At 38.1% G+C, this 21,287-nt stretch overlaps 1 protein-coding gene across 4 annotated transcripts in view; it reads right to left on the reverse strand.

The window, feature by feature from the left end:
* Positions 1-21,287, reverse strand: part of tll1 (tolloid-like 1) — a 345,702-nt gene that overhangs the window by 52,135 nt on the left and 272,280 nt on the right. For all 4 annotated transcript variants that reach the window (XM_087978135.1, XM_043698500.2, XM_087978181.1 and 1 more), the window contains 3 exons: positions 11,781-11,961; positions 4,598-4,723; positions 854-981 (listed from right to left, as the gene is read on the reverse strand). In XM_087978135.1, coding sequence (XP_087834261.1) covers positions 854-981; positions 4,598-4,723; positions 11,781-11,961 — 435 coding nt within the window. The remainder of the gene's footprint in view (positions 1-853; positions 982-4,597; positions 4,724-11,780; positions 11,962-21,287) is intronic.

Raw genomic sequence — 21,287 nt, forward strand, 5'->3', positions numbered from 1 at the left:
TAAATATTTTAGTGTTACACACACACAGAATCAACAGATCATTGTACTTCAGTATTTTCACTACTTTCGTAGTACTTCATGGTTGAAATGTCAATTGTTGTTCTCTGCAGCTTTTCATAATGGGGAAGCTAATATTTTACTGAGAAGGAGGAATGCTGGTGCACTGGAGAGTTCTCTTAGATATGGAATCTGCCGATTATTTAACTGCATTCCTGCCATTATAAATGTTCAAACTAGAACACAGATTAATAACAGATGAGAAAGTTCATTTGGTACCAGGAGGCAACAGTCAAAGGACCATGGACAAAAGATTTCTATGCCATAAGGACGAGGGGAGGTTGGGACAAGGAAGTCCCAAAGGCTCCTTATGAATTCTGGTCATGTGGAGCTGAGGGGCTGGGGACATTCTTGTGTGGAATTACATTGGTCTCTTCTGGTAAGTTGACCATTCTTGCAGTGGTTTCCACAGCCAGGGAGAGCCAATGCAGGGTTCCCCTGGTTGTCAATTCAATATTCCATCACTGTGCTTTTGACACCACTGAGCTGTGACTTTTGAATATTAAGTCGGTATCCACCTGCCTTTTCTGGAAACCTTGTTCATGTCATAGTACACCAGCTCAACAATCACAGCGACTGGAGAAGGCACCAGTGTTAACAATTCCAGAGACTAGAGAAGGCTTCAGTTTTAACCCGTCCTCACTGCAGGAGGCGGCTTACATTTCTGGTTATTATATCTTGTGACATACAATTTAAGTATTTATGGTTAGCCCAGCCATGGAGGAGTAACTGTAATTTGTGATAATATTACTTAAAAAGTCTAGTTGGTAATTAGCTTTTATAATCAAAAACTTACTATCATTACTCTGTGGCCTGGAGTTGCTGAGATCTCCCACGTACATTCTTTGCGACTAGGATACTTATCTGGCCAGTTGGGACTGGTGATGGTACCAGTGGCACTGTAGATCTTGTGTTCACATTCAGCTGAGATAGAAAATAACATTATAGCTAAGGTCATGTTATATAATTGCATTACCAGCCTTTATTCAAGCCATCCCAAAAGAATCAAATATAAATACTGAGGTAGGTAATTATGAACATCTATAGAAAGTATTCAGACATCATGAGAGTAAACATTTATTAAGGAGCTCTAGATTGTTGTAAGCTTAATACATTGCACTACATTTAATATTTGTCTATGTTCTGTTCCAGCAGTCTGTCTGGCATAAAATAACTTAAAATATACTGAATTTTAAATCCCATAGGTCCATTTGCTTGACAGTATAGTGTTTGGTTCAATTAATGTTAGTGTGCAAGTTCTTAATGTGTTTATATCCCTGTTAGTTTAATAGAGATGCTAATGTTATCATCAAAACACTGAGCAAAGAAATTTGTTCACTGATGTTGGAAGAATTCAATTTCAAAGCATTAAATTATCCCCAGTTTATTGGTTTGTGTTACAGGCGATCAATGATTTTACTGAGGATACAATACTCAAAAAAGGGACTAATTCCAAATAGACCTAGGTGAACCTACTCAAGAAAAAGTGGTAAATTCAAATAGGCCTCAGTGAACATCAATGTAATCTTATATTGGTGATCTTAGGGTATATTTTATTTCCTTCATGTGTTTGGATTGGGTTTAACAATAAACCCATGCAGTAAGTAAGTGTGTCTATAGATCACTTGAGCCAACTCTGCCTTCTCTAACTTCTGAGTTGGCCTTTCTGGTTACTATTCGAGACAAGCAGCCAGAAGGCTCAGTCTTTATCAATTAAAAAGGCGCTCATCCTGTGTGCCCAGAATGCACTTGGTAGCCCCACAGAACCATACGTCGGGGCGGGTTGGAAGCATGTCATGGTGCCACATTTCACCAGATGCTGCGATACTGTGCTGCCTAGTAAACATAGCTATTGAAATATCAGCTGTTAGGAATATCCATCCCTAAGCTCAGCTGTACATGGTGGGATATCTAAGCTGGTTATAATGGAGGGAACAATTAGACTCTCCTCTTCTTTGTTTGGGAAACATGATTCCTCCACTGTAGGAAAGGAAAATCTACCCTAAAACTGAAACAAAATCTGTTCTGATGAAAAGTCATCAGCCTGAAATATTAACCGTTTCTGTTCATTGGTGCTTGAATGACTTGGTATATCCACCATTTTTGTTTCATTTATGAAAAAAAATTCGCTTTGAAGGAAGATAATATTGCTACTTTTATAAGGCGACACTCCTGACATGCAGCCTCATCCATTCCATCCTCAATGCCTATTGTATCCCACATTTAAATTGCCATAATTAAAAGCAATGGGCTGAATTAAAGTGTTTGCTGTTTAGAGTACTGTGCAGTGTCTATTTGAATCTCATCTGTGGTCAGATATTGCTATCTAGGTCATCAATTGAGAATAAAGAGCATTGTACATGACTCTTCTTTAGAGATTCACGTTTTCAGCTCTCTGTGTCAAGCAAGAAGCTGGAAAACACTTTGAAAAGGTAACAATTATTTTAAAATTCAATCATGGGATGTGTCCATCATTGGCTGGGCCAGCATTTATTCCAAATTGCCCTTGAAGATGGTGGGAAGCTGCCTTCTTGACCTGGTGCAATCCATTTGATGTAGGTAGCTGCACAATGCTGTTAGGAAGGAAGCACCAGAATGGTGACTTGTCAACAATGATGGAACGGTGATGGAGTTCAAATTCAGGATGGTGCATGGCTTGGAGGGGAACTTGCAGGTCTGATGATGTCATACATCTACTGCACTTATACTTCTAGTAATATTGTTTTGATACACAAGGAAGTTCCTTGAATACAGTTAGATAATCTAATGCCTTTAATGGCCAGAACTCAAAATTACAGCTCAGGGGTCTCTTCTAATAAAAACAAATATACGATTAATTATTTTTCCAACATAAAGCATTAAAAGCTAATCCAGGCCATTTTATGGGGACCAGGATTATGCTTAGAACTGGTCCTGTTCATTGAGGTGAAGGTATGCAACAAACAAATTTGCTGCTGTCATTTCACTTCACAGATTTTAGCATCATGCTAAGCAGACCTTATTACACTGATTAATGATTTTCATACATTTATGATCCTTGATTCTGATATCTTTCATCTAAACAATTGGAAGCAACCCCTCAGCCTTTGCTTTTCCAGGATAAAAAAAAAATTGCATTGTGGCATTGGAAGAAACATAATGTTGCTGCTTATGTGATGAAACCAAATAAGGCTTTTTTTTTTCAGTTTTGCACTCCCAGCAGGGAGCCCCACCCACAGGGAATGTGTATTGGAAATTCAGCTGTGCACTGCAATTTATTTAACAGCTGTTATAATCCTTCTTGTTTCAGATGTGACAAAGCTGTGAATTAACCATTACCCAACACATTTCAAAGAACCTTGTCAAGACTTCTTCAATGTAAGTTTCAAACTACAGTTTTGTGTTTTCAAATGCTATGTTTAATCATTAGAAATGGTTGGGTAGAATTTCAATTTTGCAATGAAGCTGCTCGATTTCACATTTTATTACATCAAAGTTTATTATGAGTAGTTGTGGTTGAAATGATGTATTTAAATGAATAGTAACCACTGAGGCCTCATTAAAATATTCAAATACACACATTTAAATACATTGAGATGTTCCTTATTACTGCCCTGGTGTATGTTAAGAAAGAAATTTAGCACGTAAATTTAAACCAATATTTTTCATCATTTTTATATTAAGAGGCAAAAAAAAGATTTGTTTCAAAATAATTCATCTTAGGAACTCAAATTCCACAAAGGTACTGAATGACAGAAAATTCCTAATAAAATTATAAAAATCCTGCTAACTCCACAGGCCCATCAGTGAATCGCAGTTGCTGAAGACATGCTTCTAAGTAATTTCAATCGGAACACAAATTGGCTCCTGAAACAAGCAATTAGTAGCTGCATCACAGTTCTGTTTTGTAAACTGTAAAATTGGGCAAATGAGCATAGGATATTTGTAGAGTCACTTGTCAACATCTTTTAAAGTTGTGAAATTTAACTCTACATATTCAAATGTCAACATCACAATGATGAGGTTGAAGTAGAGAAAACCACTTGGTTGTTCTATCATTATACTGAAACAGCTTCTTAATATATACTCTTTCAAAGAAAGTTGTGTTCAACTGCATTCAGGTTTCTAACACCACACCAACATCAAGCATAATTTAGAGGTGCCGGTGTTGGACTGGGGTGTACAAAGTTAAAAATCGCACAACACCAGGTTATAGTCCAACAGGTTTAATTGGAAGCAACACTAAGCTTTCGGAGCGTCGCTCCTTCATCAGGCGCTCTGAAAGCTAGTGCTTCCAATTAAACCTGTTGGACTATAACCTAGTGATGTGCGATTTTTAACTTTGAACATCAAGCATTATATTCAACTACATGACAACATTTTTTTTAGTGCTTATTCAAGTGATTCTGCAAACAGTTGGTCAGTATCCTCAACGTGATATGCATTATTCTATGATGCAAGGAACTGTCAAGCACATAGAAAAGACTGCCCTACATATCATTAGTTTCTTTTTGGGTTAAGTACATTTTTTTTGCCCAAAAAGAATCAAAACAACACATACCTTCTTTGCAGTCATGTTTGTTTTCATGTAGTACAAATCCATTTCGACACTGACACACATAACTGCCGACTGTATTGATGCACTCATGCTGACAGCCACCGTTGTCTTTGGAACACTCATCCTTATCTATGAAGAGGTCAAAGAGAGAGATCATGCAATATATACTTGTGCGATGCTAGCCTTAAGCATTTAGGTAAGAATGAATGTACGACACTATGTTTGCCCTGAAGAGGGTAAACTAAAGCACAGGGCTTGCTGCCCATGGCACATCTTTTGCTTTAGCTATATCCATTCATTACAAAGCTTGCACTTTCACCTACAATTGTTAATCCATCAAGCAAGCATGGAAAGCAGCTTTTGGATATGACAATAGCTCCAAGCTGTTTATAGTTTCCTTAGTAAAGGAAAGCTCAGCTCTGCTTGTTGAAACCATCTGTATTTTTTTTGAAATGCTGGACAATGCACTAGACTCAAATGAATCTGTACATTTCAGAAAGACACACAACAAGCCAACAATGCTTAAGAAATAACAAGAAAGAACATTTTGTCCATTTCAAAAAGAACTACCAATTGAGGTAACATTTTAGCGAGTGACTTTGCTTGCTTAAACAAATTCCCTTTAAAGTATATATCTGTGTTAGAGGTGAAGCAAAGATTAGCACAGAAGATCTAACCCCTGGAGTCTGTATACAACAGCTACAAAACTCACTGCAGGGGAGAAAAGCCAAAATTGTATTAGCAGCCATTCCAGTGAGTGGCAGTCAATTCTCATCATTCTATGTGAGCTGTCATATCAGGTAAGAGATGGGTCATCCATTCAGTCAAAACTGGCAGACTGTTTCTGACACTTGCAGATCTATGCTGTAATATAAAGTGAGAGGTGCAGCTGACTCCAAACTACTAAAACAAATGACAGCATTTGAGCAAAGAAAAATAAAATTCTCAGGATCTTAAATTTGCTCAACAATCAAACATATACATATAAGGAAAGAAAATGAGTGCATCAAACTTTATGATCATTAATATATTGACAATTTCATCTTATAACATTAATAATAAATTATTCATAGAGGAATGCATAAAGAAAATTTATGAAAAATGACTCAATTTTTCAAAAACACAAAATGAAATGAATTTGGCACAAAAAATATAATATGAAACAAAAATACACTAAATCAGCAATCTTGCTTATTGCTATCTGACAAGTGCAATATGAAAACAGCTAAACATATTGCACACCGAAGTGGGAACAAAATATGCATACATTCAGTGTAGGAGGATTAAATTGATTATCAGGAGGGGAATAAATACACTCTGCTGTTGAAAAGAAATCAGTCTTCCAGTTTTGAATGGATGTGTCAGTCCCAACATACAGTAAGATCCAGCTGAAAACTATGTTAGATGCCAACCAGAGGACATGTGGTCATACCTCTGAGACTCTCAGAGGTCACCAGTCTGTCAATAATACGTACTCGACTGGAAGGGGAAACCTGCATCAAGTTCTTGCAAGATTCAAAAACAAAAATTCTCTCTTTGCATGGTGCTTCATTGTCTGTGAAAGAAAATGTACCAAGATGGCACCACAGATGAATGTATACCGATTGTTCTAAGTTTATTATTTCATCTGAAACCAGGATTCAATAATTCATTTTTTTTTCCTTCTAAAACCTCTGACTAAATGAGCAATAGCAATATTTGTTTTACATCTGTGAATTAAGATTACTTGGGAATATGTTATTAAATGTTAATTTTACAAAGTAGATGACATTATCATGATTTGACAAATAGAACATTACATCTATACATTATACACATAAATTTCTAACATTTTATTGAACAGCAGAAAAATTACCATAGCCACGGAATTATTGGTGATGATATCAGGAGACAAACATGTAAAACATATAATATTCTCCAGCTTGTTATTTTTGAGCAGACTTTAACCATTTTTTGAAAATGGGTTAATTACTTGGTAATACAGCACACAAAAGTGCAAGGATGTCAAGAGCTTATCTAATGGGAAATCACAGATAAAAGAGAGTTTCATTGCTTGAACCACCTAGAAGAGCACAGGAAGAACAGTATGCACCTTAACAATTTAAAGCCTGTACTGACATTCAGTAAGATCATGAAGATACGTGATCCAACACTATATATCTGCCTCTGTTTAATATTCTTTAATAGACCGAGTTAGCAAAAAATCTATTCATCTTAGTTTTAAACTTAATAATGGATGACATCAGTTGCTATTTGTGGAAGACAATTCCAAACCTCTACCATTCTTTTTTAATCAAATCATTCCCTCAACCTTTAAAATTCCGGAGAGTACAACCTTCTGTAATCTTTCCTCATAATTTAACCGTGAATCCAAGAATCATCTGGTATATCTGTGCTGCACTTCCATCAAGGCAGATATTTTCCTCAATATATCTTTTAATACTTAGTATAACATACATCATAGGATATGATGTTCTAAATTTTAATTTTGACTGGCATTTGTAAGGATATAATGAGAATCTTTTGTTGATCTAAGTGCATTGAAGGATTCCATACAACAACTGGTTTTAGTTAGCGAGTGTCTTCCATTTGAACTGCAGCTTATTATTTTTTTTTAAATCAATTTGAAAAGTCATCTGCTTTGTTTGACAAAAAAAGTTTTGAAACATATTGCAGCACTGTTTTTCTTGCAATAGCAATCTTTAACAACTTTAAATCAGAAAATGTTCTCTTGGTGATACTAGCGGATTAATGCTAAACACACTGGTATCAATTTCCTCCCCCTGCCATGATATAGAGATGCCAGAGACTGGGGTGTACAAAGTTAAAAATCACACAGCACCAGGTGATAGTCCAACAGGTTTATTTGGAAGCACTAGCTTTTGGAGCGCTGCTCCTTCATCAGGTGGTTGTGTCAGATGAAGGAGCAGCGCTCCGAAAGCTAGTGCTTCCAAATAAACCTGTTATACTATAATCTGGTGTTGGGTGATTTTTAACTCTCCCTGCCATTCCACCACCAGCAGACACTCTGTGATCAGATTCAAGAAAGGGAATGCTGGTCAGTTTTCGCTCCGCTAGCCCATTAGACAGTAAATCCATTTGTATAGTTCCTATCAGCACCTCATTGTAATCAGGTAACCAGTACATGACCCGATCCATCAGAGCCTCATGAATGAGGTACTTGGCCCTGATACCTCACAGAAAATTGAGACAGCTCCATTATGTAGTTAAATTTCCAACGAACTGACCAACTATCCTGAAACTTGATATTGGCACCATGCAATGGATCTTCCCCCGTGATGCACCACCCAATAATTTGAGCTATCTTAGTGAACTCCTCAGTGTCCTTTAGAATGGCACAGACCAGTTCACCTGGGCTGCTGCTACACACACACTTTACATCTTGTTCGCCACTCGAATATTCCTTAGTGTAACATTTTACCCTCTGGTGGTGGAAATCCCCACTGGATAGCCCTCTACATAAGGGTCCACCCTTTCTCCATTAGGGATCTGGAGTGGAGAGTTGCATGCAGCAGTCCCCAGTAATCCCTGGTTAAGTAAGTAGCTCTGGTGCTAGGCCACATGTAGCTTCTGAGGCCTGGATGAAACAGTACTCCATATTTATGTTGAACGTTTTCATTTGCAGTCCCTCTTCAGTGTTTTTTTTGACAGGGCTTCTCCTCAATATTTGGTTGCACTCCAGCCTTATGATCCTGTTCCACAGGCACCTTGTGCAAGGAGGTCAGAGGGTCTCTTCATGGGTCTGTTCCTGGCCTGACCAAAGTGGCCATAATCAGGTTCCAGGAATCAGGCTGTGGAGGGGTGCATTGTACTTAACTCTCTGCCCCTCTTCTGCAATTACAACCATGCTTGCGGAGAGGGAGCATGCAGGTTCTCAACAGCACAATAAAGGCCTTTAGAGACCAATGGGTACCATATGGGCTGGGGTGCATCATCACACATTTAATGTTACTTTGAATTAATAAGTTTCTGTTAATCATTAATTTGCATTTTCATTACAGTGCTCGATCAGGGGCTGCTTAGCCATTCATGTTAATTTATGTTTAAAAGAACAGAACTTGTGATCTTCCCACATTATACAGCCCAGTGAGTGGTGCATCTGTTAAGTCTATTGAGGGCAAGTTTGTTTTCATTATCAGTCTCAATTCAGTGCACCTTTCATTATGTTTTCTCTACGCCATACATGATAATTTGTGACAACACGAAACACCATTAAACCACCTCATTTGTAGTAAAGTGAACTTGTTTCTTGTTCGATAATTGATTGCAGACCATCTACTTCACCTATTCACACATGCTGACTAGAGAAGTGAAAGCAAAACTGACCTGGAAAGTGATTAGGTGATTGTTGGATACCTAAGACAGTGGCTTAATTAGAGTTTACATTTAGCTATTGACATGTGAGGTGATGGGCAAACTGCAACACGGCCGTGAGTGTTGTGTTGTGCAATTTAATAAGTTGGACTATTTGAAAGGAATTTGTGCCATTAGCATAAAAGGAGAAAATCCATGTGGTTGGCCAGGAGCCAAATGTCTATCATAAGCAGAGTAAGAAGGAAATTAACATATTAAAGTGATAATCTAGGGCTTCGTCAATTGCTTTCTCTCCTCAAGTCACTTAATGTCTGAATTCTGATAAAATTATGTCAAACACTAATATATTTAAGTTTTCTAATGATACAAAGTTAAGTAGGAACACAAGCTGTGAGGTGGACACAAAGGAGCTACAAAGAGAGTTTTGGCAGGTGAAGCAAGTGGCTAACAAGATGCAGATAATAAGTGTAACCTTATTAACTTTGGCTGTTAAACTTAAAAAGCAGAATAATTTCCAAAAAAGTTTGAAACTTGTACAAGTTGATGTTCAGAGGGCTTTAGATGTATTTGTACAAGGGATACAAAATCACCATAAAGGTACAAAGTTAAAAATCACACAACACCAGGTTGTGGTCTAACAAGTTTAATTGGATGCACACTAGCTTTCGGAGCGACGCTCCTTCATCAGGTGATTGTGGAGGGCTCGATCGTAACACAGAATTTATAGCAAAAATTTGTACTTGAAGCATGATGCCACTTTATGGACAAATTGTCATGATTGGAAACAAGCTGCTCCTAGTCAATAATATAAACGTTCCTGCTCTTTAAAGAGAGCTTCAGAGTGCCTTTGAAGCATTTCATTCATTCTCCTTCAAACACTGACCATCTGAGAGTTGAGAGAATAGGACTGGAGAGAGCAGATGCCTTTTAGCCATCTGACAACATCTAGACCAATGTAATTGGTTCAACAGCTGTTTTGTTTGAACGCTTGTGAAGCCGGTTTCAAGAAGGACACTAGCATTTTGTTTGATAGTTCTCCCATTGAATCGGGGGGGGGGGGGGGGGTGGCAAAGGCATTACTGATGGAATTTCTCTAGCTCTCTTATGTGTTGCTGACACGCAATCAAGGTCTTACTGCAGTACAGAGGAGTGATGGTAACAACTGCTCTGTACACTAGATGTCAGATTTTCATCAGAACAGACAGCGCTACTGAAAAAGCCAGACACCAGGAATCTCAAGTTCTGGTCCCAAACCTGATATTCCTAATTTCTGCAGGAAAAGGTTTAGGGGCTGAACATAATTCGCAAATGCGTGGTACCTGAAGGCAATTGGCCTTTTAGACGATCAGTTACCTCCAAATGAATTAGCTTTTGGAGTTCCTGGATTGTGGAATCTAGAATATGGAGGTTAGACCAGGTAACTGCAGTTCTGTTCTCAGCGCATTGTTTTTAGTGAGATAAGGTGCCCCCTGCTTTGGATCTGATCCTTGGATACATTTGGTGATAATGGAGATTTTTATTAGGAGGCATTGAGAAGTCAGGGATTCAAAACTAGTTTGGCTCGAGGAACTGGATTTTGACTGAGAATGACCAGCCAGATCAAAAAGAGTCAGCAAAGCAGTAAATTAAAGTAGTTTTGCTGTTGAAACAAAACTGCAGAATCTGTATTGTTAAGAATGCAAATCCAAATTTGAGGTGAGCAGATCGAGTGTGCAATACATTAATAAAAGATGAAGCAAAAACCATGCAAGAAATCACAAATAAAAGTCAGAGAGCTACAAGCAGAACAAACTTAAAATCCAGAATAGCCTCAAAGATTCTCCATGTCCACCATTACAGCTTTGTTGAAAATCTGGCAGAAAGCAGCTCCAAGGAAATATTTGTTTAAAGAGAAGCGGGGGGTGGGGGGGGGAAAGAGGAGGAACCGAAAGCAGATTCAAGATATTTACAAAATGAAAATGAGTTAGATTCATATTTAGGTATTTTGTTTTGATAAAAGATAATTTATTAGGAAATAAAGCTCAAAAGAGATTGTTTATGAATTTGTATTCCTGGAATGGGAATTCATTAATGGCCCCCCCACCATCCTCTTGATTTCTCCATGATGTTTCACAGCAGGTTTTTTTTTTGTAAGCATACCTCATAGACCCCAGAAATACAACTGAGTCTTAATGGGACACAAACCAGAAATAATACATTGTAGTAATTCATACATTTTAAATACCCAATTTAAGTATATCATACAGAAGCAAAAAGAGCACTTGAAATAATTATCCTTATTATGAGAAGGTTTCATTGTGCAATGTATTATTGGTGTGGGAGAGGGAGAGAAACCTGTTCCCAGGTTTCTGCTAACATTGCTTAAAAAAATGCGTACAATGACAGAAAAAGACCTTCCTTTTGTTGGTTGTTTCTTCCAGATCTTCACGGTGAGCTGTGGTAGATTATCTACCACTGTTTCAAGAAAAGTACACTGAAGCAGCAAAGTGCTGAGTTACTATTTTGTCTGCTTAAAACACAAATCAATGTTTTGGAACTTCTCTATAATCTATTAGAAAATATTTTCATCTAAAGCTACGGTAATGAGGCTACAAGTTAGTGCATTATTCTTCTATGAACATCAACATACAATTAATTGGGATGGTGGAATTCCTCTCATCACTCTTCTCAATTTACGACTTTATACGCTCAAACACAATTAGAGTGCCATAAACCACTGTAACCAAATTTCAGGTTTGAGATTATGAGTTAATCATTAGCCTGGCAGCTTGCATTATCACTTGAACATCTTGATTGCAAATGTGCGACTCAACAATATTTTGCCGAGACACTCACTATCTAATTAACATACCTGAAAAGAAATGGGCCTTGAATCCTTTCTTTGAAACAGTGTTGTCAGATTTGAATTCAACTCTCATATTATTGTATTGAGATGTTATAACTTCAGGCACTTCAGTACCACAAAACTTCCCGTGAAGCTTGGAATCAGATGAAAGGCCACTGCGGATCTCAACAAAATCATATTTGCATATCTGGTAAAAGCCAAACAGATAACTTCAATTACATGAGTCATACATGTGAATATCTCCCAAGTCTGCTTTGCATCATTGCTGCTTTAAATTTGTTCAACATTGCTTTGGCATGTTGATCAAGTGTGGAAAACTAAAGAATACATTTTCGAGATCTTTTGATGTGATTTATCTTGTGCAATTGGTAACTCACGAGCAAGGAGGTAACAGCCACAAGTGGAACATGAATCTTTTCTCACAGAAATTTTTAACATGTTGTACTTCATCAAAAAATTGCATTTAATATTAATCAATCAAGGAACAAGATTATGTTTATCAGATGAAACAGACAAAAAATTGACTTAAATGGATGATGCTAATTACATACATCAGAGAGATAGGCCATCTGGCTCAAGCAGTCCATGTCCATTTGGACACTGATCTGTCAGAAGCATTTCACCTCATTATCATGACTGTAGCACAGGTTCAAGTGTCTGCTTTGTTGGCTGTCTGACTCTTTACATATGCCTCTGTGGTCAGGAAGAGAGGCTGGTAAGGGTGGGGCTAATATCATGTCGTACAACAACTTGCTGTCCCTAAAAAAGTCTGTCCCTCCGAAAGGAATGTTGCACTGTATATTATGGCTGCAAGTAAAGATGTGGAAAATTGAACACTATGGCAAGGAGTGTGTTCCGGTCCAAAGGATGTGATTTGGTGAAAGTGCAAAGTCATGGTTCTCCTAGTTCATGACTTTACAGAAGTCAGGGAGTTTCTCAAGACAATCTACAGACGACAGTGACAGAAGATAGTCATGGAGGTCAATTTCTGTCATCTGGATACAAGGATCTGTCAGCAATGCCACAATAAATTCTAATGATCTCAAGTGGGATGACACTTTCGTATAATGTTTCCTTCCCACCACACCACAAACCTCTCAAAATGTTCAATCAACACACTCCCATCAATCTCGCAGCTACAGCAGTTCAAGATGGCAATTCATCACCACCTTCTCAAGAGCAATTTGGGATGGACAACCCATGATAAAATATATTTTAAAAACATTCTGCCTTTCAGGACTCATGGCAAATATCCAGATATTCTATCTAACTGTCACACGTTCACCAGTCACACAACCCTCAGAACAACTTCCACAATTTCTACATACCTCTTGTTATTCAACTATAGCTGCCACAGCACCACATGCTCACTGAAAATTTGTCCACTTTCTTGGAGGTCAGGACAACACAATACAAACAGAGAAAAGCTGGTAGAAATACAAGAAAACCTGCATCTCCTGAATCCTCTGGAGGAAACAGGTTTGCACATCATGGGATTGACGCCATTGCAGACAGTATTACAGAGATTAAATTTCCATTCTGTGTCTTTTTCTGATTTTATTCCAGTGCAACAGAGGGCAGTTTAGACTTTATTTTGTTTGTAGGGTGGAAACTGAATACTTGTACCATATATGCTTTATGCTAACCTCAACTACCATACTTAGATTCAAAGAAACCAATAAACTGCAGATACTGGAAATCAAAAACAAAATTTGAAATTGCAGGAAAGAACTAAAAGAAATCTGGCAGCATCTGTGGAGAGAAAGCAGAGCCAGCATTCATCAGCATGGTTCATCAGTTCTGAAGAAGGGTCCAAAATGTTGACTCTGCTTTCTCTCCACAGATGCTATCAGACCTAGTAAGATTTTTCAGGCTTTCATGATTTTGTACCACACTTAGATATTACTTCTTTGTATCTCTGGGCTAAGAGTATCTACACAAACATTATTAGACAGTACCAGTCTTCCTAAATAATTATTTTCTGACTTTAAGACTCTGTAGCTCATCCTCATATCTCTCTCCCTTTTCAACATTGCGACACTCAATGTCCATTTATACATTACAAGATATTGAATACAGCTCTCTAGTGTACTGTTTGAGACATGTTTCTTTGTAATTTTTCTTTTCTCTACTGATTTTTTTTTGAAACACCGTGCTTTCAGAGTAATATCATTGGTTATATCATCTTTTGCACCCAGATTTTTCTCTTTCTTGATTTAATCACAGCAACTTTATTATCAAATCATAGAATCACTACAGTGTGGAAGCAGGCCATTCAGCCCACTGAGTCCACACCAACCCTCCAAGAAGCATCCCACTCAGACCCAACCTCGATCCTATCTGTGTAACGCTGGTAATCCACCTAGCCTGCAGATCCCTGGACACTGTGGCAAATTTAGAATGGTAAATCCACCTAATATGTACATTTTTGGATTGTGGGAGAAAGCTGGAGCACCCGGAGTAAACCCATGAAGGGGGCGAATGTGCAAACTCCACACAGACAGTTGCGTGGGGGTGGAATTGAATCTAGGTCCCTCATGCTGTGAGGCAGCAGTGCTAACCACTGAGCCACCATGCCACCCAACATCTTTGTTATCATCACCCTCCACTCAACTGCTCCCACACTCCAAAGCTCTCAGGCCTGGAATTCTAGTTAGACATCCTTATCCAGGTCACCTGATGTGCACATGAGGGTGATAGTTCTCAACCATTCCTGAAAATTTTGTACAATTCTGTCAGTTTTCAATGCAGAATGGACAGCTCTTTTCAATAATCATTTTGGTCTCACTTCTTGGCTCAAGTAAGATCAACTTTACTTCTAATTATACATGATCTCATTTGATCGGTTCTCTCTTGACTGTTACTCTGATTTTCTGTCTTTTCTGACATAGCTTCAGTGTGCTTTTGACACGTACCTAAAATTATACTACTTTTGGTGACGGAGTTTCTCCAATTCATAGCCTTTCATGACGGCAAGAAGGTGATGTTTGGCTTGAGAATATATTTTAATAGCGATACGTATGCTTCCGGTTCCCCATTTGGATGGTGTTACTGTAAAGCTGAGTAATGCTAATTGCTGACACGGAGACACTACTTCCTAGTATGCTAGTGTAATGTGATTCTGTAGTTCTAAAACTGCTCCTTCCAGAGTTTGCATTTTTGATCATGTTATGAGTCACCTACAACTTCAAATGGTTGCGGCAATAATACCTCCACTGTAGTTACCAAACTTAATCAAATACTCTGCCCCAGTGACCTGGGCGATGATCTGGAGTTGTTCCTTCTTTTGACTGTGGTATTTTAATTAAGTATGTTTGCTCTTTAAACTTTTCCTGATCTGTTGATTTGACTTCAAATTGATTCTACCCCATGCCACCCACCCTAGAACTTTTCTGCCTTGCTGCCTTAATGTTCAAAGTGTTCTGAGTTGTTCTCTGGTCTTTTGTATGTTAAGCCTTTTCAGCTTCTGCCCTGGCTCTCGAAGTGTTTCCACTTCATTGCTGCACCTCTTGAACTGAGATGCGACTTCAGATTCTGGTCCAAGAATGGTCTCCCTTACTGCCACCATATTTTATTCCATGCTTTATGCAACCCTAACTATTAATATAGTTAGACACATCTCCTTGGTATCTCTGAATTGTGGGTATTTATGCACATACTGGCTTTACTAGGCTACCCCTCTTCTACATCCTAATTCCTTGTTACACTAGAGTAAGGCTATCTTACTCTCTTCAGCAGTGTAACACACTTCCTTTACATCTATAAATTACAGTTACCGAATACAGCTCTCCACTGTAGGATTTAAGATGTCTCTTTTTACAGGTTGCTTCTCACTAGGGTCTGGTCTCTCCTCCTCACTTCTCTGCTGATTCAGAGCAACATCATCCATTACAGTTTCAAGATTTGCACATCCTACAATAAATACTCACTACAAACATATGATAAAGGAAACATTTTCAACTTATATATACAGATATATTGCATTTCATAGGATCTTATATAATTTAAAATGATCTGAAACAAATAGCCTTGATTTTACCTTTTTTGGCACAGCAAGTGGACCGCTCTGACACAAATTAGAACTGACTGGCAGCAATATTACAAAACTGAATTCTTACATCTGCTTTTATTTTAATTTGATTATTTATCTGATGTGCTACAAATGTTACCTGACTTTGTAAGCAATTTACTTGTTTGCATACTTTTTGTGATCAATATATTTTTCTTTACAAATATTGTATCATACAAAATAACATTTGATTTTTGTGAAGCTCAGTCAAATAAAGTCGTAATTTTCTGTAAGTAAAATGTTCTTTCAGTTTAATTTTAATATCTATTATAAATTGTTCCATCTATTAAAGAAAACCAGCTCATTCTGAAGTGTAATGTGCTTTCATGCACACTGGTAAAACTCTTGAAAAGTTTAGAAAGTAGATTTTAATGTTCATACATGGGAGGAAAGATTATAACCACAAAACTTGACTCCTCAGTACCCGGTTTCCAAGAGTGCTGTTCTGATGCACAGGCACACATACTCTGATGCCACGATAACGACGGCTTTTACATACATGCAGAGGGAATCTAACAAGATCCACAAGGATCGGTGCTGGGTCCATGACTTTTCACCATTTCTATAAATGATTTGGATGTGAGCATAAGTTTGCAGATGACACCAAAATTGGAGGTGTAGTGGACAGCAAAGAAGGTTACTTCAGATTACAACAGGATCTTGATCAGATAGGCCAATGGGCTGAGAGGTTGCAGATGGAGTTTAATTTAGATAAACGCGAGGTGTTGCATTTTGGGAAAGCAAATCTTAGCAGGACTTATACATTTAATGGTAAGGCCCTGGGGAGTGTTGCTGAACAAAGAGACCTTGGAGTGCAGGTTCATAGTTCCTTGAAAGTAGAATTGCAGGTAGATAGGATAGTGAAGAAGGTGTTTGGTATGCTTTCCTTTATTGATCAGAGTATTGAGTACAGGAATTGGGAGGTCATGTTGCGGCTGTACAGGACATTGGTTAGGCCACTTTTGGAATATTGGGTGCAATTCTGGTCTCCTTCCTGCTGGAAAGGTGTTGTGAAACTTGAAAGGGTTCAGAAAAGATTTACAATGATGTTGCCAGGATTGGACGATTTGAGCTATAGGGAGAGGTTGAATAGGCTGGGGCTGATTTCCCTGCAGCGTCAGAGGCTAAGGGAAAACCTTATAAAGGATTATAAAATCATGAGGAGCATGGATAGGATAAAGAGACAAAGTCTTTTCCCTGGGGTGGGGGAGTCCAGAACTAGAGGACATAAGTTCAGGGTGAGAGGGGAAAGATATAAAAGAGACCTAAGGGGCAACTTTTTCACGCAGAGGGTGGTATGTGTACAGAATGTGCTGCCAGAGGAAGTGGTGGAGGCTGGTACAATTGCAACATTTAAAATGCATCTGGATGAGTATATGAATAGGAAGGAGATGCCGGCGTTGGACTGGGGTGTACAAAGTTAAAATTCACACAACACCAGGTTATAGTCCACCAGGTTTAATTGGAAGCACACTAGCTTTCGGAGTGACGCTCCTTCATCAGGTGATAGTGGAGGGCTCGGTCGTAACACAGAATTTATAGCAAAAATTTGCAGTGTGATGTAACTGAAATTATACATTGAAGAATTGATTGTCTGTTAAGCCTTTCATCTGTTAGAATACAGTAGTAGTTTCACTTCTTTCATGTGTAAATCACAAAACCATTTTTTTTAAAGTTTCATTCTCGGGTTAGCTGTTAACAATGGTCATAGCTAGACAATATGTTGAAGGTGAGGGTTTGGAGGGATATGGGCCGGGTGCTGTCAGGTGGGACTAAATTGGGTTGGGATATCTGGTCGGCATGGACGGGTTGGACCGAAGGGTCTGTTTCCATGCTGTACATCTCTATGACTCGAAGAGTGTGAACATTGTATCGACCATGATACAAACAGTGTGCAAAGTGGGTTTGATGTTAGTGCTACCATGCCTCAACTTACACCCTCTCTTAACCTTATACAGCTCAACACAAATTCAACAAAAAGAAGAATCTTATCAGTATGATTTAAAGGGATCCTTAAATAATTAGAGGTTAGTTGTTGATTAGTTTTGATGAGCTGCTGTTTTGATCATAGATCAGTCCGGTACTTCCTAGTTGTTTAACGTTCTTGTTTGTGTTTCACCGATCTACTTCCATTAGCCTGAAGCAGCTCAATTAGAACCTACTGAAGGCTAGAAAGCAAGTGGGTGAGGTTCCTGCCTACAATCCTCAGCGCTCTATCAGAGCTGTCTGATATTGTAAGCAGCATTACTTTAAGACAATATTTCTGACCCTATCTCAGGAGGAGGTCCCACCTCAGAAAGCTGTCTGCCTGTTGGATGTCTGGCAGCTTTGATGTTGCAGCAGCACCAGCTCAGAGGGGTGACAAATACTAGGACTACAGACACCTCTCTCCCCCCCACAACATGAAGCCCAATTAAGTTGAGGGTTGGGGGCCCTCAGCGTGGAGGGTCTGATACAACTAGGAAAGCAACTGTCATGCAATGACTTGCAGTGACAATGCATCTCTCCTTTCAGAGGCACATGCGTAACTTTCCTGGTCTCTGAAAATATTGTGCCTGTCGGTCAGATTTACAGTCACATATTCCTCGTGCTGGCAACACCATAAATATTTCAATAAGCAAGCAACACGTGGTTGAAAGCAACCCAAACATCACAATACCCATGCGTGCTTTTGAGGCCTATCTAATTCCATAGCTTTCATTTTTAGGGCAATCAGCCATATGCTGATGCTGGTAAGAGTAAGGTTTGCTGCTTGACCAAAGTATGGCACCATAGCAGTACTTGCTATTTTGCAAAATTAAATATTTTTAGACAAGAGGTGCAATGATTAATGGGCATCATGTGTTTCAATAAGAAAATTTGGTTAAAGAGAAAGGAAACAGACCTATCTAATCTAAGATTTGAAATAAACACATACAGGAATGCAATCCATCCTTTCTTTTAGTCAGATATCAATCATTGCACCATCCCTGCATGATCTCAATTCTTGCATAATTCCAGATATAAAATAACAGGGAGATGAATGATAAAGTGGTAAATAAATAACACGGGCATCTCCTTAAAATCTTTGTGGGCATGATAAAGTAAAAACAGATGTGGATAACAAGTTGGCATTAATAGCTGTCAAGTGGCTTGAAAAATAATGACCATTTCCTTGGTATAACATACCATACAAATTTAAGTGCCTTGCATATGTATATAATTATTTCCTTTGTCTGATGTATTCTGACTCTGCCAGTTATTTTCTGATTCGGAGATGCCGGTGTTGGACTGGGGTGTACAAAGTTAAAAATCACACAACACCAGGTTATAGTCCAACAGGTTTAATTGGAAGCACATTAGCTTTCGGAGCGATGCTCCTTCATCAGGTGGTAGTGGAGGGCTCAATCCTAACACAGAATTTATAGCAAAAATTTACAGTGTGATGTAACTGAAATTATACATTGAAAAATCGATTGTCTGTTAAGCCTTTCAGAGATAGTTTCACTTCTTTCATGTGTAAATCACAAAACCTTTTTTTTAAAAAGTTGCATTCTCGGGTTAGCTGTTAACAATAGTGATAGATCGACAATATGTTGAAGGTGTTGGCCCTCTGTGTTCTCTGTCTATGCCATGATGTTTAGATTGATTCTAATCTAAAAAGTGAGATAACAGAGTTTTACATAAATTCATGCAGTTTTTGAGCTCAGAGTTCTACATGAATGCAGGCAGTTATTTTCTGTACAGATTTTATGTTACAATTGTTAAACCTGCATTTCAATTTTCTCTTTCCCCAGTGACCAAACGTTTTGTCATTCACCTTTCTAACTGGTTATTTTTTGATATTTTACTATTCCTGCTATTCAACAATTATACTGCATGAAATAGTTTTCCCTCAAAGTTTCTCTCCTATCATCTTTGAGCAAAAAAACAGCTTAACATTTAACCACAGTGACAATTCCCCATCGCTCCACTATAATTTCACAAAATTAACAAAAATAGTTTATATGACAAGAATGCAACCATAAACTTGGTTCCAACACTTTTCCCACTTTCAGAAATGACACATGCATCTCAATCAATGTGCTACAATCAACAATCCATGTTGATTCAACTATTTCATGTCCTTGAGTCTTTCTTTATCTGGCTCACTTCTTATCACCAGTTCCCCAACAAACAACATAAATGTAGGGTGAATTATTTGCAGCAGTGAACAAAAGAAGACAATCATAAAAAAGGAGAATTAGAAGTGAAAGAATCAAGCAAAGGAAAAAACAGTGGCACGCACAGAACTTTGCAGACACAGGAAAGAAAACAACCAGTAACACTGGTGGATGCAAAGAGATTGGGGGAGAGAGGGAGAGAGAGAGAGAGAGAGAGAGAGATTGTGAGAGTCTATTGACAGCAGAAAGAAAGAGAACTTTCTTTGGGAAATGGAGCAAACAAGGACAACTCCCCTTCCCTCCCCATTATAAATTGTCAATCAATGTTTCTCATATTAGAAGGTTGCATTTTGAAATAATTTTTGAAGGGTTTGTTGTGGACATTAATACCCCATTGATGCAAAAATACACAAGGCCTGATAAATGGTAGGTTGGGAGAATGAATCTATTTAGGAGGGAGACAATAGGAGGAAGAGTTATGGTTAAGTCGTTGAAACGAGGAAAAAAGATTTCTATGCTTCATTCGTGGAGTGCAGAGGAATCAAACCACAACTTGGTGAAGGGAAAGAGAGAAATTATGCAGTATGTGTTTATTGGGTCTAAATGATAAAACAATAAATCCTATACTTGCCACTGGCAAGAACAGTTGAGGCAAACTGGCTACTCTTACTGGCTACTGTCGTCAGATAAGATGTGGTAGAGTGTTTTTTTTTCACCTCTCAGTTAACCACAGCAAACATTTTAAAAGAATGCATTTGTCAATCTAATAAGTATCTACCTACTTAAGTGCTATGACTGCAAAAGACACCTGGACAAGTTTTTTTTGTAAATTTAAGGAAAACAAAATAACACACTATAGATTAACAATAATACAAAAATATTCCAAACCAGATATGCATCCGAGAGATTCTCACAATATTCAAACAGAAGGAAAGAATGAAGGTAAAGTAAAATATGAAATACATACAAAAGAAAGTCAATCATAGACAGATCCCAGATTGATACATTCAATGGTTTCAGGCCTTGTTCAGTGATTTTTCCAGATTCTAAGCAGAGACAATTTATAGTCTTGATGGACAACTGGACTTTTTCTCTGGGGTAAACTGTTGTTTGGTTGATAAAGGTTATGCAAACGTTCAGCCATTTCAGAGCTGTTATTGAGGTCATTTAAAAATACTGTCGTCAGTCTTTTTAGAATATATCCTGTGATTCAATACATCATAAATAAAGTCAGAATTTATATAATCTATTGATTTATAACACCTCTCCACCAAGGGTGAATGAAATGTTGCAGGCTCAGAA

Source organism: Chiloscyllium plagiosum, unplaced genomic scaffold (genome assembly GCF_037043375.1).
Source record: "Chiloscyllium plagiosum isolate Xiang-an unplaced genomic scaffold, Cpla_swu_hap1 HiC_scaffold_1, whole genome shotgun sequence".
NCBI lineage: Eukaryota > Metazoa > Chordata > Chondrichthyes > Orectolobiformes > Hemiscylliidae > Chiloscyllium > Chiloscyllium plagiosum.